The following is a 22,083-nucleotide window of genomic DNA, read 5'->3' on the forward strand; positions in this document are numbered from 1 at the left end:
CGGAGACTTGATACTTGGCCCCAGTCTGTCACCCTCCCTGGGAGATGAAGGTATTGAGAACGTGAGGGTCACTGCTGAGGGACTCCGGCAGCCGGCCACAGGTGGGCGTCCTGGGGAAGCTGAGGGCTAGATGCGCGGGGTTCGGAGAGAGCACCGGAGGGCAGAAGGACAGCTGTGCAGGGGGACAGACCCATAAGACCACTCAAGTAAGCCAGAGTGAGGTAGACGAGCAAAGGCTGGGAGAAGGAAGGTAAGCGACAGACAGATATTTGGGAGGACTAGAGGAGGGGTAGGTGGAGGGGCAGCAGTGGAGTCTGCTGTGTTCATGTCTTCCCAGTGGACACAGGGGAGAGAGCCTCTTCCCCAGCTCTTGGCATCTCCTGAGCTAACCCTTGGGCTTCTGGCCCTCCACCAGCAGGTGTAGGGCCGGGGCGGGGGGCGGGGGTGGTGGCGGGGGTGGTGGGGAGGAGGCGGGAAGGCCCGGAGAACAATGAGGAGAGCCAGGGGGCGGGGCAAGGCCAAGGAAAGAGATGAAGTTCTGGGGCAAGCATTTTATTTGTTAATACAAGAATAGAAATTCTGCAATAAATATCATCTAATAAATAACATCTCCAAATAAATAAATATTAATACAACAAACTTAGAGTCATGAGTGGGTGGGGCTGGGGGGCAGGGCCTGGGGGAGCTGCCCCCCCACACCCCGAAATGCTACTGCAATGTAAACTTTCAGGAAGTTCTGTGGCTGTGGCTATGGCTGCCCTCCCCAGCATGGGCAACCCACAGATACCCTGGGAAAGGGGGCAGATTGGAGGCACCCTGGGGCTGGCAAGAAAATTCAAGGCAATGTCCTTTTGGTTGCCACCCTGTGCCACCGACTGCCTTGGGGACCCCTGGGTCCAGTCTGTCCCTGCCCCTCTGCTTTCAGTATTACCTCCAATGCAGATCCCACCTCTTCCATTTTTGATCCCATCTCTTCCTGTTTGGACTTGCCACTGTGTTTGTTTCCTGAATGGGATGTATTGAGTTATTTGGGGGTAGGGGAGCAACACCCATCTAAGGAGAGCAGGGCAGCCAAAGGGCTTCACCCCAGAAAGGCACATGCGATGGTGGCCCCCTCCCTGCCCTACAGGCACGCTTCCTGGCAGTGCCACTTGAGGGGCTGGGTGGGCACTGGCAAGTGGTTGGCAGGGAGCAGGAAGCTGTGAGAGCCTTGCACCAACTTGAACCATTGTGGGTTCCCTTGAGCATCACGTCCTGTGGAAATGGGATGGGGCCTATTGCACCTCTTCCCCAGACCCGTAGGACTTAGGGAAGCGGGGAGGGGATGGGCCTTATTGCATCACACCCTCCTCCCAGTCCAGGGAGGGCTAGAGGCTCATGGCTTCTGTCTCCTGGCTCAACAAGTGTTGGTGTACGCCTTCTCCCTCCCAGAGTGGGAGCAGGGCTTGAAGGCGGAGGGGAAAGAGACGGTGGTAAAGGTCAGGGATCAGAAGCCATGGGCCTCCAGGTGCAGGGTGACCGCGGCTGCCGGAGGCTGCATCTTCTTCTTGAGCCGGTTGAAGTCCTTGGCCGAGCGCCACAGCCAGGTCTGCAGTTCCTTCAGCAGCCAGAAGTCATCCATCTTCTGGAGGAAGTCACTGTGGGCAGGGCCAGGCGTCCAGGTGGGCTCAGTCCCGGGGAGAGGCTGGGGCAGCGGGTAGCCCAGAGCTGCCATGACACCCGCGATGCTGCCCAGCAGGCCCTGGAGGCTGGTGCAGAAGTGGGCCAGGCTGCGGCGCAGCTCAGCCGTGGCGGCCTGGCGGTTGAGGCCACGCAGGTAGCACAGGAGGTGGCTGTAGGCCTCGTAGTTCTGGGTCAGCCGCAGTCTGTCGTTGAGGCTTCGCCACACGTCCAGGTTGACAGTGGCCCTGGGCAGAGTCTCCGCCCCGAGCCGAGGTGGGTTGAAGTCAGGCTCGTTGAAAGGGGGGCCCAGGTAGTTCAGCTGTGAAAAGGAGAGGGCGATGGGGAGGGAGAGGGGCGGAGAAGCCAGCTCGCCTGCCTGCCAGGAGATACCTGCCCCCAAAGCTGCTATTTCCTGTGTCCCCTGACACGGGCCCCACCTCCACGCTAGGCCTCTCTGTTCTCGGGCCTCCCCTAAGTTCCTCTGGGGAAGTCATTTGCATGGAGGTGACAGTTGAAGCAATGGGGGTGATGAGCTCTCCTATGGAGAAGTGCAGAAAGAGAATAACACGCAGGAGAAACTCAGGAAGGACGCGCTGATTGGCTGAGAGTACCAGCCTTGGGAGAGCGCCCACTGTGGGGGTTGGGAGAGAGAGGAAGAGGAGCCATGAGGACCCAGGAGGCCAGGCTGCAGAGGTGAAGGTGGACCAGGAGAGTCAGAGCCAAGGAGAGGAGTTCAAGAAGGCAGCAACGCTCAGCAGTGGGGCTGCAAAACAGAGAGCGAGGAGAATGAACCTTAGAAATGCCATTGGGTTTGGCAAGAAGGAGGTGCCTGACGACCTTGGAGAGAACCGTTCCAGTGGCCTCGAAGCCAGATTGCAGGGGGTTAAGGAGTGAGTGGGTGGAGAGGAAGTGGAGGCAGAGGCTGCAGACCACTCCTTCAAGAGATTTGGCAGCCCGGGGAGAAAAAGGGTCGGGAGCTAGGGGGGTAGCAGTCAAGCAAAGGTTTTCTGGACGGGAAACCAGAGAGGGAAGAGCGGGTGGGAAGGCAGAGGGGCCCGTGAGCATCCAAGCTGCCCTGGGTGGAAAGGCAGAGGGGCTCATGACCATCCGAGCTGCCTTTGCCCCTTGGCACGCGTGGTCCACCAGCTGAAGGGCAGGGGACAAGGTACTCACTAAGCCCCCAAAGAAGCGCTCATAGGCGCGAGGCGGCAGAAGGAAGAAAGTGAGGCCATCTCAAAAGTTGGGCAGGAGGAAGGGTATCGAGGACAGTCTGGGGAAGAGGAGAGAGCCTTGCCAAGCCTCCGGGGAGAGGCCTGGGGCCCCGGGAAAGGGCGAGGGAGATGGTTCAGCTGGGAGAGAAAGGGAGAAGCGAGGGGCGAGGCCTGGGATAGGCAAGGGCCCGGGGGAGGTTCCCACGCTGACAAGCACAGAGACAAACTCATTTCCTCGGTGTATCCTGGGGCCGGAGCCAGCTCCCCCCGCCACCCTCCTCCCCTTTCTTTCCCTGGCTCCAAAGTAGGGTCTGGGATGTGGAAGAGGAACACGGGAAGAGGGGCCAGTTCCCCACGGTCCTCGGAACCCTGACCCTCCTGCCTTCCCTCCTGGGCTCTCTGAGCACCTCTGGACCGCCCCCAGATCCTTATGGCACAGGGTCCAACTGCACCCTGAACCCCCTGCCACTCCTGGCCTGGGTTCCCTGCAGCCCCCTTCCCCCAAGTCCCCCCTAGGAGGCCCAGCTAGGATGGGAGAGGCAGACAGAAGGGAGGCCCATGGGTCCAGAGCTGCAGGGCCCCAGGTCTGGGGCAGAGACGAGCTGGAACACAGGCACGGGAGGTGGGGCCCCTCCATCCCCACCCAGCCCCACCCGTGCGCGAGAGACACCACAACACGGTGTAAACAAAGGAGACTTCCCCGGCCCCCAGGGGGAGGCGGGCGGCTGGGCCGGCAGCCAGCAGGGCGAGGGGCCAAGGCGGGTGCGAGGCCTGCCCACATGCCTAGTCCTGGGGCCAGGGATGGGGAGGAGGGGCGCCCTCCCTAAGAGGGAAGGGCGGGGACAGGCCCTCCCCATCACCCCATCATTCACCAGGACCCCCACCGGTGGGCCTCTCTTCCCCCACTCCCATTCTTCACCCAACTCCCAGCCCCTGAGCTGCCCTGGATACTCACATAGGTCCCAGCCAAGCTGCGGAGCTGGTGCTCCAGGTAGCGGGTGAGGTCATAGGTTTTCTGGATGGAGGGGCCAGGCCCCGGGTCCCCTGTGCGGTTGAGGGCTGGCACTGCAGGGAGGTGCCAGAGCACGGTGCACAGGCACGCGAGCATCCCCCACGAGTCCCCTGTGGACAAGACGGCGAGACGCGTGAGGGTGGCCCGGCCCGGTCAAGGAAGCTAGCTAGCAGCCCCTCAGGTGTCTGTCCCCACCATAGGCTGGGAGGGGGTGAGGGTGGACCACCAGATGGGAGGTGCGGGGAGTGGAAGAGGGGAGTGTTCCTGGCCTGAGAAAGTGTGTGCACGGAGGCATGTATGTGTCTGAGGAAGAGGACTTGGCCTGTGTGTCTACCAGGAGGTACTGGAGAGTATTTGTGCGTCAGCTAAGTCGCTATGTGTGCCGACACGCGTACGTGTGTGTGTGCACGTGCGTGCGCGTGTGTGTGTGTGTGTACATAGGGGACCAGGCCAAGGGACTGCGGATCAGGATCAGTATTCCCAGGTTCCAGGTGTACCTCGGCCTCCTCTCCCACCCTCCGGGTCCCACTGCAGCTTAGGGGGAGCCAAGGGGTTGGGAAACAGCACGTGTCAGAGCTTCAAACTGAGAGAAGTCAGCCCTGAGAGGGGCGCCCCAGAGGCGGCCAGGAGTGGGAGTTGAGCCAGAGGCAGGACATAGGGTCAAACCACCGGGGTCAGAGGCAAGGTGGAGCTGTGGACCACCAGGGGCGGGCTGAAGGACACGGGGCTGGCTCTGGCAGGCGGTGGTGGGTACACTCTGGGATTTGATTCCCGGGTGTGGAAAGTGTAGGATCGACTTAGATTGAAGGAGATTTAGTGTCACTCTGAGAGGCTGGCTGCAGCGTGGAGATCTGCCCCATTCTCCTCTAGGGTATTGGATGGGGAAAAGTGTGACCTGAATGAGACCCGGTGATCTGCGGTGATCTGCCTGCAGCGAAGAGAGGGGGCAGGGGGAGGGGAGAGAGAGAGAGAGAGAGAGAGAGAGAGAGAGGGGGAGAGAGAGAGAGAGAGACAGAGAGAATATGATGTATCTGCCGAGTAGGGCTTGTCTGATGATGGTGCTGGAGGGTTTGGGCCCCGCAGGATACCAGAGGCCAGGGGGTCAATGCTGTGAGGACAGACTAGGCAGTTGGGAAACATGACTTTCCCAGCTTTTAGGTGAGGTCCAAGGTCAAGAGCACTAGGCCAGGAGTCAGTGGGCATTGGGACTGGCAGTGGCAATGAGGGTTAGGGTAGAGTAAGGCTATAATTGGCATTGAGCTAGGTTAGGTTTACGGACTGGGTTCCTTTCAAAGCTTCAGGTTAGTTTATTGGGATTTGGCTGACTGAGTGTGGTTGAGGTTTGAGTCCAGCTGGGGGATGTGGTTAGGTCTGGGCAGGCAGAGGGTTGGCTGGGGCTAAGGTTTGTGAATTTGTTGATTTAGCTGTCAGATGGGGTGATGCATGGCCTGTCAGCAAGAGTAGGGCTAGTTTGGGCTTTGAGCTTGGGTAGGTGTGAGATCACGAGTGGTTTCTTTCTTCTAGTTTACATTATAGGGCTTCCCTGGTGGCGCAGTCGTTGAGAGTCCATCTGCCGATGCAGGGGACACGGGTTCGTGCCCCGGTCCGGGAAGATCCCACATGCTGCGGAGTGGCTGGGCCCGTGAGCCATGGCCGCTGAGCCTGCGCGTCTGGAGCCTGTGCTCCGCAACGGGAGAGGCCACGACAGTGAGAGGCCCGCGTACCGCAAAACAAACAACAAAAAAACCCCGTATAGTTTACATTATATACTGTCAAATTTTCTACAATGACATACGTTGCTTTGATAGAAATAAGTTGGATGGGGGTTTAACAATTTGATTGTACTTAAGGTAAGTGTGGAGTTAAGAAAGTATTAAGACTAGGTAGGTTTAGACTTAGTCATAACACTGGGTCGGGGCTTTAGAGAGGGTTACAAACGAGGAGGGGTTTAGGAGTCACACTCTATGGAATGTCTCTGAGAGTGCAGGGCTCAGGTGGGAACTTTGGCAATGGCGCAGCTGCTCAGTCCTGACTCTCAGATGCTTTCCTGGCTGGCTTCACTTGACAGAATGCAGTAGCAGGGCTGCCACTAGTCTCAGGAACCCTGCCCTCTCGGGTGGAGGGCTCTTGGTTCTAGGCTGTGTGTGTGTGTGTGTGTGTGTGTGTGTGAGTGAGTGTGCGCCCCATCCATGTGTGTTTTAGGACAGAAAGCAGGATCAGGCTCATAACTGCTCCCTGGGGAGACAGGCTCCCCTTCTCCTCTTCCCCATCTGCAGCCTGTGGCTTCCCTCCCAAACGGTCCCTTCCTCATTCTTCCTTTCCACCCCTAGCTCTTGCTGACTCTCTGAGTTCCTTCCTATTCTCCGTTCTTCACATCCCAACACAATTCCAGGCCCTTCTCCTCTGCTGCCTTCAGCCTGGCTATCTGGCTGAGTCACCTCCAGGATCCTTTGGGTACAATGTGGGGTTAGTTTCAGAGGCTGGAGACCTGCTGAGGTGGGCAGCAGTCCTTGCAGCCTTGAGGTAGCTTTCAGGATTGAGCCTGGTCTCTTCTCGCAGTTAGTGGCAAGGCCGAGGGTCCCAGCTGAAGCAGCAGTTGAGCACTAGGCTCGCCTCTTTACCCCACACCCTGCTCCGGGCAGCCTTGCTAGCCAGAGTTCTGGGACTGGGCTCTGCCTGGCCCACGGTGGTGCGGGGGGGTAGGGGGGGTCAGGAACCCAGCTCTGGGCCTTGTTTGCCCCCTCCCCTTCTGGGCCCTGCGGGACATCCCTGGGGAGGATTGGCTCCCTATACAGGGACAGCAGGGGGAGAAGCCTTTGCAAAAACAAGAACGAAGTCATCTGGGCAGAAAAACGGCTCGTGAAATTAACCAGACAAGGCTGGTGTTTCCAGGAATATTTCAGTTCTGAGGTAACTGTGTCACTGAAGGCTGGGGGGGGGGCGAGGGGGGGAAGCTGAAGGAGCTTCGGGATTGACCCATGGAGAGAACCAGAAAGAGGGAAGGAGCCTCAGAAATCCAGAGGGAGAAGAGGCCAGGAGAGGAGTAAGGTGACAGGGCTCTACACTCCATTAGGACAGCCTCCACTCTGGGCAAGATGTCCCATATCTTAGGCAGCAGAACTGAAAGCCTTCCGGGGCAGGGAACACCTGTGGTTTAGTCGTGAGCACTGGAACTCAGCACAGCTCGCCACTTGCCTGTGTTCCTAGGAGGGCAAGCCCAGTGGGCATCCTGGAGCCCTCTCCAGGCTCGTGGTGTGCAGGTGGACCGGCCACCGGGGGCTGATTCCTGGGCCCCCTCCCGGAGTCCTGGCCCCCGCCCAGCCCCCGCCCCAGCTCTGCCTCTGGCTGCTGCCCACTGATTGTTTACATCCCGTCTTCCCCTGTGTTTATAATCCAGCTGAGCACGTGAGGAGCTAATGCGAGCAGCTCACGTTTCCTGCTGCGGCCCCCCCACCCCCCATCCTGGCCCCCGCCCGGGCCAGCCCCTAATTCCATCCAGATCCCTGGGCCCTGGGAACCGAGGCCCCCCCTCGTGAACACACACACACACACACACACACACACACACACACACACACACTCAGCCCATGCAAGCGCATGGCCACCCTGACACGGCTACACAGGCAGGCATACCCGTGTACGCATGTTTAGGCAGCTGCCCCCTCAGCCTGTCTCCCCCAGTCTGACCTCACGCAGTGAAGGTAGGGTGCTCAGCAGTGCAAATACGCCAGGGTAGTCAGGGTGGGTAGGACAGGTCAGCCAGGAGACCGTGCACCTGGGATTGGTGGCTAAGAGCCATCAGCCTAACAGGTAGGAGCCGGGGAGGCATCGCAGAGCTCCAGAGGTGCTGGGCTGAATGTGGGAGCCAGAGGAAAGGCCAGACCAGGACTGGCATCCTGGTGACCTTGGAGGGGTCTGTTGAGGTGCACTGAGGGGACGAGCGGTTTAGGGGGTGGTGGGTCCACTGTGGTGTGAGATCCAGGAAACGGCCCTGGGGGTCACCTCCCAGCCCCCCTTCTCAGGGAAGGGCCCAAAGAAACAGCCCATCTTTCCTTGTCCTCTAGGCTGGCTGCCCTCCCCTCTGTTCCTTCTCTCCCTTCCATCCTCTCCTGGGTTCCCTATCCCCCAGGCAACTGAGAATCGGCTTAATGAGTGGGTACACACGGGCCCAGAAGTGAGGAGACCTCACTTTGTCACCAGCTCATCCGGTGACTGGGCTTGTGTGAAGGGGTTACACTGTGCGTGTGAAATTCCAGACCACGTGATGCTCCACCTCTGCTGTGCTCATCAGCAGCCCCCTCCCTGCCCTTCTCGTCCAGCCTAAATGACAGAAGAAGAAACTGAGGCCCAGGGAAAGAAACAGATGGGCGGGCCAGCCTTCCAGCCTTGTGGAGTCCATTCCCACCCAGGAGTTGGGCTTTTGTTGGAGCCAGAGGGTCCGGATGGTGCTGCAAGAGGACCCTGGGTGGAGCCGGGGAGCTGGGCAGCCAGCAGAAGGCAGGCACAGGGGCAACATGAAGGAAAGAGTCCGGCAATTGTGTAGGTGTGCTTGAAAAGGTGTTGTTATCCAGCGGGTATGGGAGGGGCTCAGAGGGAGCGTGCAGGAGCCAGGGTGTGAATAGGCAGGTGGGATTGTGGGGAGGAATGTGAAGTGTCACTAATGGAGTAGCTGGTGCAGAGGGGTGGTGTGCAGAAGTGTGAACGGGCCCAGCGCAGGGCTCTGGCAGGGGGAGCGGGAGCCATTACATCAGTTGGGAGGAGAGACTTCTGGGGCGGCTGGGTGACAGTTGCTGCCACCTCTGCCTGATGCCCGTTTCCTCCCCTGGTTGAGTGCCTGGCTCCAGGGCAGCGAGGGTGTCTGAGCCAGTGGGGGGAATGGGTCTGATCTGTCAGGGGGATGTATCCCTGTGTCCTACGGCGGGGGCGGGGGGAACAGTTGTGTGCTCCTGGAGCCGGGAGGGGGTCCGTGGGGACAGTGAAAGCTCAGAGGTGTCAGCCTGTATGGGTCAGGGTCAGAGAGCGGCTGACAGAGGAGTGGGTCCAGTGCCTGCACCCACAGCCTCTCTCCGAGGCTCGGACCGCTCCTGCCGAGCCAAGCCTCCAGCCCCCTCCCCTCCTGGCAGCCCCCTCCTACCCCAGCGGGGAGGGCCAGGCCGGGCGCAGGAGGAAACAGGGACGCGTCCTCTGGGATTGGGAGTCTGGGGAGGGCTTCTGGAGCGCAGTGTGGAGTTGCTGGGAAGGAAGGTAGGGAGAGCAGGGATGAGGGCACTCTGGCGAGGCCCGGGGACTTGGGGTTTCCCTCGAGGGGCTCGGCCCGAGAACTTGGCCGGCCCTCACCCTCGGCGGTGACCTCTCGCTCCCGGCCCCCTCCCCGAAGCGGCGGCGCCTTCCCCCTGTGTGGCCCCCGCGCCCCCGGCCCCGCCCCCGGCCCGCTCCCGCCCGGTCTCTCCCTTCCCGGCGGCGGGGGCGGGGGCGGGGTCCGGGGCGCCGGGCTCCGGGCTCGGCCGGGCCGCTGCCCTTTCCCGCGCGTCAATTCCCTGCCCTGCCCGCCCGCCCTCCCGCGGGCTGCCGGGGCCGAGCGGCCGCTGCCTCAGCTCCCCGGCCGGTGACAGACTTTCCTGCCCGGTCCGGCCGGGCTGCGCCCGCCCCCCGCACTAATCACTCCCAGGCCACGGCGGGCCGGCCCGGGGGGCTCGCTGCCGCCTCCCGCCCCGCCGCCCGGCCCCTACCTGCCGCCGGCTCCCCCGCTGCGGGCAGCATGGTGGGCTCCGGCCGCGCGGCGCGCAGCGAGGAAGCCGCGACTCCCGCGGCCCGGCCCGGACCAGCCAGGCTCCGCTCTGCCCTCCGCCCTCCTCTCTACTCTCGCCCGCCCTCCTTCCCGCCCTCCCCTCCCGGCGGGCCGGGGAGGGAGAGCGGCGCGGCCCGAGGTGTCGGCCTCTCCTCGCCTCCCGCCGGCCCGGCCTCGGGCTCCCCGTGCCTCCCTCCCTCCCTCCCTCCCTCTTCCTCTCCCGGCCCCCTTCTCCCCGCGCGCCGCGTCTCCCTCCCGCAGCCCCGCTCCCGCCTCGGACGCGCTCTCCCCGACTTTTGCGCGGGGCTCTCTCCTCCGGGATCCCGCGACCCCGCCTCGCCGGGCTCCAGGTGGCCGCCTCCCAGGTCTGCGGGCCGCCGGGGCTCCCCGCCGAGCGGACTCAGGGAATGCCGCGTCCCCGCCCGGCCACTCTCGAAGGCGCCCGGCCGTGCCTCCCCTGGCCCGAGCCCCGCGGACGGGGGCAGCGCCCGGCTCCCCGGCCGGGCCCCGGCTCGGGACTCCCAGGGGGAAGGACTGGAACCGGATCTCGCGGCTCCCGGGCGGGGGCGGGGGCCGGGGCCTCGGACGCCTGGCTCCTACCTGCTCGGAGGTCCATGGGGCTGGGGGCCGGGCGGGCCGGGCGCGGCTCCTCTCCCGGAGGCTGGCGGAGTGGGAGGGCGAGCCGCGGCTCCGGCGAAGCTTTAATAATCCCATCCGCCAGGCCCACTCGCAGGTTTTTTTCGCTCGGTTTCGGATTTTTTTTTTTTTTTCGGTGTGGGACATTCTGCAAACTTTTTTTTTCTGACGTGTAAAGCTGTAACCACAAATTGTAGCGGCCCTCCCCGGGGTGGGGGGAGGAGGGGGGAGGAGGGAAGGGAGGGCTTCTGGGGCTCCTCTCCCTCCCACAACACCGAGGGGGGGTGAGGTGAGGCGAGGCTGCGGCGGTACCACCCTGGGCCTCCCTGGGGGAGGGGGCGGGAGGGCATCAGTGCTTCTGCAAACTCCCAAGAGCCAGGGGAGTGAGCCGGCCTCTCCTTTTCTTCTCCCTCGGTGTCGGCCCGGGGCGCCTGCCCCCTGCCCGGCGGGGTCCCAGCTCTCACCCTACCTCTGCCTCCAAGTCTCTAACCTTCCCTCCCCTCCCCCTCCCCCTCCCCCTGAGTAAATGCAATGACACATCCTCCCAAATGCCAGCGAGCTGGCTTCGAAGCAAGTGATGGTGTTTTTCCTGCTGCCCTTTGTCTGGGCTGACCGCCCCCCTTGCCTATTGTCCCGCCGCCTGTCCCATTTCCAAAAGCTGAGGCTAAGCGAGGCTCCGGGGCTGGGGCAGGTGACTAACCGGCTCACAATGCCCCGTGGGGGGCAAGAAGAGGGCAACACAGGCCCACTGCCCAGCGTGGAGGAGAGAAGAGGGCACTTGGCTGAGGGTTTTTCCCTCAAGTTCACAGGGTTCTTCATTCTTCTTCTCAGCCGCCAGGAGAGTGCTCATGGGTGGGGGATTTGTAATTCATTAATCAGCACGAGGCACCGGACCAGTTTCAACACCAGAGGCTTCAGGGGTGACTCAGCGGGACCGCTCGAATTCTAGGCGATGGACAGACCAAGAGTCCCCACTTGTGAAATGCTTCCCCAAGAAGCCATTTGGCCATCTCCTGCCTTTGGGGTTTGGATTGTAGGTTTTTTCCGGTGCTGGGGTGGGGGTGGTCTTGAGTGTGGAGTGCTCTCCCTGCGTCCTTCCCTCAGGCCTGGGTTGGGACTTGCCGGGGCGGGATTCCTAGGGGACCCGTAGCCCAGACCCTCCCTGGAGGGTCTCCCTTCCTCCCTGTACAGAGGGCTGCCAAGGAGCGTGCAAAGGAAACAGCTCTCATCTGGAGGCCTGCAGACATCCCCACTCTGTGACTTTTCTTGGGGGACGGTCACTTGGTCTCCAAGGCTTGAGTGCTCTAGAACCGGACCGCCAATTAAATCACTTGGTAATACGTTGCTTTTGTTGTTGTTTATTTGCTGTTTCAAGGAGGGAGAGGTGGTGGGCCAGACCTGAGAGGTGACTCCTCTCTGGAATAGCATCGGAGCCTGCGCTCACCACTCCTGCCCTGGGTCCCCCCTCCCCCCCGACCGGAGAAGGAAGGACACCCTGCCCGCCCTGCCATAGCCCCTGCAGCCTGTGGGTCAGAGCAGGCAGCGTGGGCATGACCAGCGCTGGGTTCCCAGGGCAGCTCTTCCCTTTTCTGCACTTCGAGAACTGGGATGGGGGGGTGGGGGGGTGGGGAAGAAGTTTGTTTTCAATTACCTCACTGGAGTGGGACAGACTCTTGTTGGGTTTGTTTTGGGGTTTTTTTTCCCGCTTTCTTTCATTTCCTAAACGAGGAGAAAATGAGCTGAGAAAGGGGAGCTGGCGGGGGGGTTGGGGGCAGGGGATTTTCTGGGGCGTCAGGAGCAGCTCTGATGAAACCTGCCTTGGAAGGGCCCTTTGCAAAAGTGCTGGGGGGGGGGCCTCCCGCCCACCCCTCCCCCAGCCAGAATGCTGTGGAGTTTCAATGACATTCTTGGCCAGTGAGCCCGAAGATCTTCTGATGCCCAGGCCAAGGTCAAGGAGGCAGATGCCCAGGGGGTGACTGGCACTGAGGCTGGCCAGGAGGTCCCCTAGCAGCCACCCTTCCAGAGGGAGGGAGCCACAGAAGGAAGGGGAGCGGGAGGGGGAGAAGGGAGCCTCTCAAGTCCTTCTCCCCTGGTGTGCAGCCTGCTCCTTGTGGAGAGTGTCTGCACAGACAATGTGGTTTGGATTTGGCTGAGCCCCTCAGCACCTTATAAAGCACCTTGCTGAGTCAGGGAGAAAGCGGCCCCAACACGGGAGAGGAGGAGGGGCCAGGGGAGAAAGGGGAAAGAGGGAGAGGGGAGCCGAAGGAAGGGGGGGCTGAGGGAAGAGGAGGGAAAAAAGAAGGGACGGGGCAAGAGACACAAAGAGGAGCAGACTGCAGTGGAAGGGGAGGAAAGCTTCCCATGCCCTCACCCCTGCCAGCAAATGTTCACCTCGGGAATCGAGAGAGAGAGCCTCGGTCTGCAGGAACCGAGGGCTGCAGCTCTGAAGTGGGGACCCAGGCCAGCTGGGTGCAGGGACAACTGGCTTTCCACACCGCCCCGGGCTTGATGCCGTGACCCTACAAGCTGGGGAAGTCGTGTTCTCCCTCTGCCTCTTGTCTGGACTTGCATCCCTGCCCTCTCCCCTCACCTGGCGGGGACGGGGTGGGGGGTGGGGGGCAAGCCTCTCCCCTCCCCCATCTTCCCCACTGCCAAAGGGAAAATCAACTCCGTCTCCAAGCTGCCAGTGCCCCTCTGCCCCTCTGTCTGGGCAAAGGCAGCAGGCTAGGAGCTGCCAGTTGGTTTGGGGTAGGGGCTAGAATAAAGACTGTGCCTTTATTCTGCCAAAATCCCAAAGCGGGCTGGGCTGAGGGAGTTGCGGGGAGAAGGGAGAAGCAGAGCAGCGAGAGCCCCTCCAGGCTTTCTGTGGGGTGGTGGGCACAGGTGGCTGCCCTCTGATTTCCAGCTGGGGAACTTGGGGAAGTTCCTGCACCCCTGTGGCTCTCAGAAAGGGATGTTTGTTTGGGGCCCTGCCAGCTCTCACGATCTGGGATTGCTGCTGGGGGCAGGGCAGAGGTTAGAGGAGACACTGGCCCCCTGAGCTCCAGATCCATCTGTCCCACGAAGCGTTGCACAGGTATTTCCTGAGCCCCTGCTGGGTGCCAGGTCCCGTAAAGGACAGAGAGACAAGGAAAACCCACCCCTGCCTTCAAGAATTTCACAGTCTTGTGACAAGGGACACTACTAAACTGAGATCAGAGGATGATGAGGGAAGGAGAGCTCTGGGCGGAGGTGGAGCTTCTGGATGGAAATGTGGCTGGATGGCAGGAGGGGCAGCGGCAGCCAACCACAGGCCGAAGGGCGTAGCTCACGGGGCTGCCTGCCGTGGGCAGAGGGCAGAGGGCAGGACTGGGAGTCAGGATGCCAGGCTTCCAATTGGGCGGCGGGCCTTGGGACAAGCCCACCACCTCTTGGCGGAATGCGCTGTGACCACCTCTGCCTCCCCTCCCATGGGATGGTGGGAGTATCAGTGAGCTGATAAGGAGGATGCTGTTTTGATGCCCTCTCTGGCCTTCCAGACTTCAATCCTTACCATCCGCAGGGGGTGGCAGGTCAGGCCTCAAAGGGTGTGTCTGGGTAGGGGGCAGGGCTGGCACCCAGAGATGACTGAGCTGCCCTCCAAGGGGCTGGGGGTGAGTCAGTGTTGGCTCAGGGACAGGCTAGGATTCCACCCCTCCCTCCTGCCTCCCCTCCTCCCCCCATAACTGGCATCCCCAGGGAAGGCTCTCTATATGCCCAAAAGGCCCCATGTCCCATGCAGATGCAGAACTGGCATTGAAGGGGCCCTGACCCCTGGGGTGTCCGGGGAAGCCTCTGGTCCAGTCCCCTCCTGGTGGGTGAGCAGCAGTGTGGTATTGGAGAAGCCCACAGAGATGAGTAAGGACATTCACTCATTCATTCATTTGTTCACCAAACATTCCTTGAGTTCCTACTCTGTGCCAGGTGCCAGGGACACAGAGAGGAGGCCTAAGAGGCCCTGGGGTCAAGAGGCAGAGGCTGGCCTGTGCCGCAGGCAGGAGAGGCAGCGGCCGGCCCCAGAGACTCCGCCAGCCTGCTGCAACGCCTGGCATTCCTTGGCGACACACTGCTCCTTTGCGCCTCTCAGGCTTAACTCATGACAGGCGTTGAAACGTACTGAGCTCTCACCACGAGTCAGGTTCTGGGCTAAGGCTTTCTGTGAATGATTTCATTCCATTCTTACAATAACCCTAGAAAATAAGACCTGCAGTTTCCCCATGTTACACACGAGGGCACTGAGGCTTGGTAACGTGAAGTCGCTTGTCTAAGGTCACACCAGGAGGTAGAACCAGGGCTGGAACTGAGGACCGTTTGCCTTGAGCACCTCGCCCCCTTAACTGCCCCCACGGCGCAGGCGCAGACTCTTGAAAGGAGAAGAGGCTGGATGCGGAGACGGCAGCGCGTGCAGAGCACCCCCTGGCTATGAGGCATCTAACCTGGGGCACACCTGGTCTCTCTCCTCAGGACACGAGCACGTTCTCTGGGACAGAGAGTCCCCATGTGCCTGGAGCAGGAGACCTGGGCTCTCCTGCCCGCGACCCGCCACACGCGACTAACTGGGCCAACCATGCCACGTGGCCCTCCTGGGTCGGTGAGAGGTGCCAGCCTGGGAGCCTTCAGTCCCCTCAGCTGGAATTGTGGATTCCGCGAGCAGAGCAGTGAGTCTGAATCATGGAATGAGCACTGAGCTGGAAGGCAGACGGCTGCCTGCACACAGAGTCAGGACAAGGCTGTACCTCCTGAGGGCCCGACCGACCGTGTGGCCTGCAAAGCGAGCCGCCGTGGACGTGCACCCCGGGAGGGGCGCCCCTCTGCCACTACGCACGCGTGCTCCAGCGTGACTGTGCAGGCACAGGGGCCACCGAGGGCAGCAGGGGGAGGAAAGGCGGCAGGGAGTGCACTTTCCCCTTTCTTCCAGGGTCAGGAGCCCAGAGGGCCTTGCCTCACCCTGAGCTGGCTGTGATGTCAGCGGAAACCCCAGGGCCAAAGGCCTCCTCCTACCTTAGCAATAGTCCTGCATCCCCCACCTACACCTGGCCCAGCTCAGGCCTCCCGAGAAAAACGGCGCCCACAGCCCGTGCCTCCCAGCCGAGGAGAGGAACCAGGTCCTGCCGCCTGCCTCTCCCCTGCCCTACCTGGACTGGCTCCCCGTCTGCAAGGATGTCAGGGTGATGGCTGTGTGAGGAAGACAGGGGCAGGAGGGGTACCCTCAGGGGCTCCACCACCACCCCAGTCCGCCAGCAGCTTCCCCGCCATTCTCCGGGATGTTCCATTGCCCTGGACACCCCATGCCTCGGGCTCTGGGACTCCGGCACCCCGGCAGAGGAGCGGGGTTACCTCTCTCTTACCCTGCAGGAGGATCCTTATCCTGCCCTGCTGAGTCACTGCCGCTCCTCCGCTCTGCCCCCTCCTTCCCGCCAGCGTTCCTCCTTCAGCCTTCTCAGGCTTTCTCCAGACTGTCTGGGTTCCACAGGGGCCCCGGGGGCGGGGGGCGGGTGTCAGAGGACAGACTGCACTTGGCCCCTCTGGGGGGCTGTCCCAGCACCGCTGGGAGCTTGGCAGCACATGAAGGTGCCGCTCCGCCTTCACCAGCTGTGTGGCCTTGGGAGAGCCACTTGACTCCTCTACACCTCAGTTTTCTCTTGCATAAGACAGGGGAGATGATAATGATGCCTTCCTCAGTTAACACAAGTCAAATCTCTGGCACTTAAAACGCGACAAGGTTAAATATTATCATTATCTGCCCTCCAGGCCCTATCCTCCCTTCTCTGCTAAGGATGTGCCCCGACCCCTGCAAGCCTCCATGTCTACAAGTCTGTCTGTCTGTACCTACTCTGTTCTTTCCACTCTGCCTTCTTCCTGAGGCCTGTCCCCAGCACCCCCATGCTGACTCCCCGCACTGGGCACAGACACAGAACTCTAGAGAGTTCTGGAGTTGGGCCGCCGCTCAGCTTTCCTCCAACGATAAACGATCCTGAGCGTCTGCCTCGGCATCCCAGACAGCTTCCTCATAGGGGGTCAGTGTCTTGGAGGAGGGCCGGCCGGAGCGGGGAGGATGGACACAGGGCACAGTGAGCTCTGAAGCGACCTGGGGAGACAGCCCACCCTGGCTGTGCCGGGCGCCGGCCCCCATCTGTCTGTGAGGAGCTCACCGGGCCCCAAAGCCTCCTTTCCGAGGTCTACCTCGTGATCCTCGGCAGAGCGCCCTGAGCATGTGTCGGTTTCAGCCGCTGACGGCTGCAAAATGAAAATTTCATTGTTAAATGAAACAGGGACTCAAGAGCTCGGACAGGTGTGAGAACGGCTGTAGTGCCGAGAAGGGAGAGGTCAGAGGTCAGGGGGATGTCAAGGGAGACTTTGAGGGTGGCTGGGGAGAAACCGAGCAGCCAGAGTTGGGGAACCACACCTGGCCTGGAACCGGTTCCTGGGCCGGGAGGAACTGGCACTCGGGCCTGTAGGACTCAGTCACCCCCCCTCAAGGCTTTCTGAAGCATCTCCTGTATGTGCCCGCGGAACAGCATGGTCCTACGGAGACCACACCCTGCCCGTCAGGGGCTGGGGGTCTGCGGGGACAGAGGGAAGATGGTTCCAGAGCCACCCTGCTCTTAGTTAGGGGCCTCATCCCCGCCCTGCCCCCAGTTCTCTGAAGTCTCTCCTTTCCCCCCACCCCCCACCCCGGCACTGTAGGAAGCCCACCTTGGCCAGAGAGGATGCCTTCTGGGCGCCTAGCCCCGTGTTGGACACAGAGCTGGGACCCTCGGGTGCCTGCTTGCCCTCCCCAGGGCAGACCAGCCTGGTCTCTGTGCTGGAAGCTGGGACTGGACACGGTGTCTGTCTCCCTCTGCTGGTCCCTTAGGGGACAGCCAGGACAGAGTGCTTTCCCCAGAGCGGGTGGTCCCATGGCTCCCGAAACAGCGGATGGCGAGGAAAGGGTCTGGGGACTCAGGCTGGGCTCCAGGCTGTAGGAACACCAACACTGCCGCCCAGGTTCCCTCGGTCCAAAGCCGGCCTCCAACAGAGGCCCCGAGGGGTGGTCTCAGGGAGGCCAGGTCGCCTCCCTGATGCTTTCCCTGCGGGCCCGCAGGCCACAAACAGCTTCCTTCCCTTCTAACCCATGAATGGAGCTGTCAACCACAGATTTATCTAAACCTTTTGTGAAGCTATTTATACTTCCAGCCAAGACCGCATCTCGGGGTAATGAGTTCCATCGGAGTCCTCCCCTGCTGGGTGAAGCACGCTGCCTTTCGTTTGTCCTAAACTTACCTCACTTGTGCTCCAAGGGGGCCCTGTAACTCCAGCATGCCAGGTTTTGGTGAACAAGCCTGAGCTTCCCCTTCCCGTCTGCAGGTTTAAAAATTCCATCCCATCTCCCTCCACCTTCAGCCCTGCAGTCTGAAGGGACCTGGTCTCTGACCTGTGCCTGGAGCCTAGCAGTGCGGGCACAGCCATTACCTCATGCCAGCCTCCAGTTAGCTGGTGCGGCAGAGGGCACACCGGGGGCCCAGAATCAAGGGGCGGCACGCAGCCCTGCCTACACCCACGCCTCTTCTTGGGGCTGACTTCTACCCCAACCCTAATTCTCTGAGTATTTTCCAGTTCCTGGCCTCCAGAACTTTCCTCTGTAATGTTTCTGTGGGGGGATTTCCCTCTCACTTCCTAGAATGGATTCACCCTGGCTTCGTCCGTGCTGGTGATGTATTTTGTCCCTGGTCCTGACCCCAGAATACCATGAGGGGGTCACTCCAGAGATGGGGGTGCTAGGACACAGCAATCCCAGTAACAGCAACACTGACCATGTGAACTAAGGGCTTTATTTTTTTTAATAATTTTTTTTTTTTTTTTGGCTGTGTTGGGTCTTCGTTGCTGCACGTAGGCTTTCTCTAGTTGCGGCGAGCAGGGGCTACTCCTGGTTGCGATGTGCGGGCTTCTCCTTGGGGTGGCTTCTCTGGTTGCGGAGCACGGGCTCTAGGCGTGCGGGCTCTAGAGTGCAGCCTCAGTAGCTGTGGCGCACGGGCCTAGTTGCTCCGCGGCACGTGGGATCTTCCCAGACCAGGGCTCGAACCCGTGTCCCCTGCACTGGCAGGTGGATTCTTAACCACTTCACCATCAGGGAAGTCCCTGGCTTCAAGTCTTGTAACCTCTCTGAACCCTATACTCTTGGGGCATCTGACCTGTTTATTAAACCACTGCTATGTGCCAGGCTTGTTCTGGTTGCTGGGAGAAATGCCAGTGAACAAGAAAGGCCCGGGCAGGGCTTGCCTCTGGGGGCTCGAGGCACCTGGTGTGCCACAAAGGCATGATAGGTGGGCAAGTAGAGCCCCACCAGCTCAGTGCCCCCAGCAGCTCAGAGCTCCCTTACCTGCTCGGCAACCCCAGAGTCACCAGGCAAATCCCGTCTCCCGTGTGCGCAGCCCAGCAGGCTCTGCCAGAGGCTTTGGCACAGTCAGGCCCTCTGGTTTGTCTCTCTCCAGTCGAGTGGAAGCCCACGAGGGCAGGGAGTTTCGTCGTGTGCTTTCTTTCCTACACTCAGGAAAGCGTGTCTAACACGTGTTAAATGAACGAATTACTGAGCTCTGAGGATTCTGCGATTTCAAACGTAACTAGTTGAGTGAGAAGCGGTGGTTGAACGGAAGATATTTCCAGACAGAAAATTAGTTTAAAAGTTTGAAATGGTAACCACCTTCATCCGTTCCATATCCACCCCTGATATTCACACACACACACACACACACACACACACACACACACACAATCACATACTTGTGTACTTGAAGGAGACCACCTCTACTGTGGGGTATGGCGAAGACTGTAAGAATGTGGGGTTTGAAAGGATCTTGAGAGAGCATCTCATCCAACCCCCTCATTTTATCAAGGAGGAAACAGGCTCAGAGAAGGGCCTCGACTTGCTTGAGGCTGTCTGTAGCAGGGCTAGAGTCGCAAGGTCCTCGTCCGCCGTTGTGTGTTCTCCCTTCTGGACCTGAAGGGCCTTTTCGGCTACGCCAACTGCAAGCCTGGAGAGGCTGCTTGGCCTCCGATGGGAAAGCTCCCTTCCAGCCCCACAGCCTGGGGGAAGCAGGCCTGCCAATTCCAGCTCCTCTCCAGAGCTGCGGCTAGGTGAGGGGCTCAGGGAAGCCGAAGGGCCCCCTCGGGATCACAGCACGTCAAGGTGGGAAGGGACCTCAGTGAGTATCTCGTGCCACCAACCACACTGTACAGCCGCAGAGACAGGAGGGACTCGCCCAAAGTCACACAGCAAGTCAGCGCTGAAGCACAGACCAGAGACCCAGGACTCCCGAGTCCTGGCTCTAGGCTCTTTTCTCGTGTCTGAACCCTTCAGAAGGGTCAGGTGCTTCCCAACTTTTGGCAGGTGTGTGCGTGCAGTGGAAGAAAGACTCATCAAAAGTCCTGAAGCGTTGGGAATTCCCTGGTGGTGCAGTGGATTAGACTCCGTGCTCCCAACACAGGGGGCCCGGGTTCGATCCCTGGTCAGGGAACTAGATCCCACATGCACGCCGCAACTAAGAGTTCACATGCCTCAACTAAGGAGCCCGCTCGCAGCAACTAAGACCTGGTGCAACCAAATAAATAAATATTAAAAAAAAAAAGAGAAAGTCCTAAAGCGTTTACGTCTCCCTCTCCCTTCCCCCGGGGCCTTGCTCCAACGACCTCGATGCCACAGGACCCTACTGGTCCCATAGGTGTCAGGGGCAGAGACACGGGTGTGCGATTAGTCACACCTTCCCCTCCCTGCCTTCCAGGGAGCTTTGGCATCTATCTTCTGTTCCAGCTGGGCTGCTCCGGCAATGGCTGTGGGGAAGAGATGGAGAAGCCATGAAGGCTCTGCTGATTTTCACTGGAATGAAAAGAGAGAGGACGAGATCCAGAGAGAAGGAGGAAAGTAAAGAAGAGAATAACGAATGCTAGGTTCCTTGGGGGGCAGGGGTTTGCACAGAATGTGGGGGGACAGCTATTGTTCATGGAAGGGTTGGACTGTGGGCAGAGGCTGGAAGTTTTGTTCCTTTCATCACAGCACCATGCTACGTGCTACGAGGGAACCAGAGGCAACTCGGCTACACTTGGGTCACACACCTATTCACTGAACGCATACTTACTGATCACCTGCTGAGGGCCAGGCCCTGCGGGAGGTAGAGGGATACAGTAACAAACAAAACAGACTAGGTCCCTGCCCTCATGGAGCTGACATAACTAGGGGCATTAAAGAAGTAGACACTATGAAATAATGTTGAGTTGGGAGAAGTGCTGTGGATAACCCAGAGCAAGGGCTTAGCTAGACAATGCAGGGTGGGGGGTGGCGGGTGGAGGGGGAAGAGGAGAAGGCCTATCTGAGGATGGGCAACTGAAGCTGAGCCCTAGGAAGAGAAGGCGCCAGCCTATGAGAAGGGGAAAGAGCGTTCCAAGTAGTGGGGACAGCTTTACAGAGATCCCAAGGTGGAAAAGGATGTGGTTCGTTCAGGGAACTGATGGGGCCAGTTCTGATGCACAGGAAGGCCACAGACAGGTGGAGAGATGGGTGGGGCCCGCTCCTTCCTGCAGGTTTGGGGTAAGGGGTTTAGAATTTTTTGGGGGGGGCGGCCAGGACTCACGGCTTGCTGGATCTTAGTTCCCCCACCAGGGATTGAACCCATGCCCTCAGCAGTGAAAGTGCGGTGTCCTAACCACTGACTGCCACGGAATCCCCAAGGGGTTTAGATTTGACGGCAAGTATAGTAGTTGGGAACCACTGCAGGGTCTACACCAGGGAGAGGCGTGACACAGTTTACATTTTAGGAAGGTCACATTGATGCTGCTTGGAGAGTGGACTGGAGGAGACAGGGAACCACCCAGGGAGCTCCCACAGTCATTCGGGTGAGAGATGATGGTGGCCTGAGCCAGGACGATGGCAGTGGACATGGGAGAAAAGGACGAAGTTGCCATCTGTTTGAGAGGCAGAGCAGTCAGGGCTCGCTGGAGGCTTGCAGTATGTAGGGTGCGGGAGAGCATGGGGTCAAGGATGACTCCAGGTTTACTGACCTAAAGCCTGGGTAGAGGGAGTACCATTTACACAGACCCTGCTAAAAGGCAAGAATAACCTCTCCCAGTGCTCCAGGGAAACTTGGTGAGGGAGTGGAGCTGAAGGCAAGGAGAGGAAGAAACAAAGTGGGGTCCAGGACTGCAGGCCAGGAGCAGGAGGGCAAGGGGCCCACAGACAAACATGGCCTCCTCACTGGGGACAGTACCAGAGGGGCAAGTCCAGATGGGCCCTAAAGGAACGCAGTGGTGCCCAGGGCCCTTCAAAGCACACTGGGTGCTGCAGGGAACTAGAGGTCAGGGAGCCCCTCCAGGACTTCCCTTCCAGTTCACGCAGCGGAGGACCGAGGCCCAGGGCTAGGGGAAGACCTGCCCGCCGATGAAGCCCCTCCTTCGGCACAGTCCCTTGGTCGTTTTTTCAAAGGGCCACATACGCATGCGTCTAACCTCAGAAAACGTTTCCAGCCCTTCCCGTTAGTGACCCTCCTCATTTGACAGCGCTCACCCCTCCTCTCACAGACCCACTTCCCTCCCAACGGGGGCAAAGCCCCATGCACCGCTGAGCCTTTACTCTCACCTTCCCCTGCCAGCCACACCCTTCTACCCCTTTCTGTCCGGAGAATCTTCTCTTCTTCGGGATCAACGCAGGATCCTCGAAGCCAGAGCGAAGAGCCACTTCCCACCCCGGGATCCTGCCGCAACGTGCTTTAATTTCTTTTTAGTGCCAG

General features: G+C 60.3%; 1 protein-coding gene and 1 long non-coding RNA gene across 2 annotated transcripts in view; one reads left to right on the forward strand and one right to left on the reverse strand.

Moving 5' to 3' along the window:
- Nucleotides 1-5,667, forward strand: part of LOC132430339 (uncharacterized) — a 42,008-nt gene extending 36,341 nt beyond the window's left edge. The window contains exon 4 of the long non-coding RNA XR_011246580.1: nt 5,410-5,667. This is a non-coding gene — a long non-coding RNA (uncharacterized lncRNA). The remainder of the gene's footprint in view (nt 1-5,409) is intronic.
- Nucleotides 543-10,413, reverse strand: CLCF1 (cardiotrophin like cytokine factor 1). Its single transcript, XM_060019384.2, has 3 exons — nt 10,274-10,413; nt 3,829-3,995; nt 543-1,981 (listed from the first exon to the last, which is right to left on the reverse strand). The coding sequence occupies exons 1-3, from the start codon at nt 10,287-10,289 to the stop codon at nt 1,487-1,489; spliced, it is 678 nt and encodes a 225-aa protein (XP_059875367.1). The 5' UTR covers nt 10,290-10,413; the 3' UTR covers nt 543-1,486.
- Between the last annotated feature and the right edge of the window lie 11,670 nt (nt 10,414-22,083).

This window comes from Delphinus delphis, chromosome 8 (genome assembly GCF_949987515.2).
Source record: "Delphinus delphis chromosome 8, mDelDel1.2, whole genome shotgun sequence".
Classification (NCBI taxonomy): domain Eukaryota; kingdom Metazoa; phylum Chordata; class Mammalia; order Artiodactyla; family Delphinidae; genus Delphinus; species Delphinus delphis.

Bases quoted from the DNA above. Each gene is read 5' to 3' on its own strand.
- CLCF1 (XM_060019384.2), bottom strand. The intron at 1,982-3,828 runs GTGAGTATCCAG...TCCTTTTCACAG, and splicing joins GCAGCTTGGCTGGGACCTAT to CTGAACTACCTGGGCCCCCC.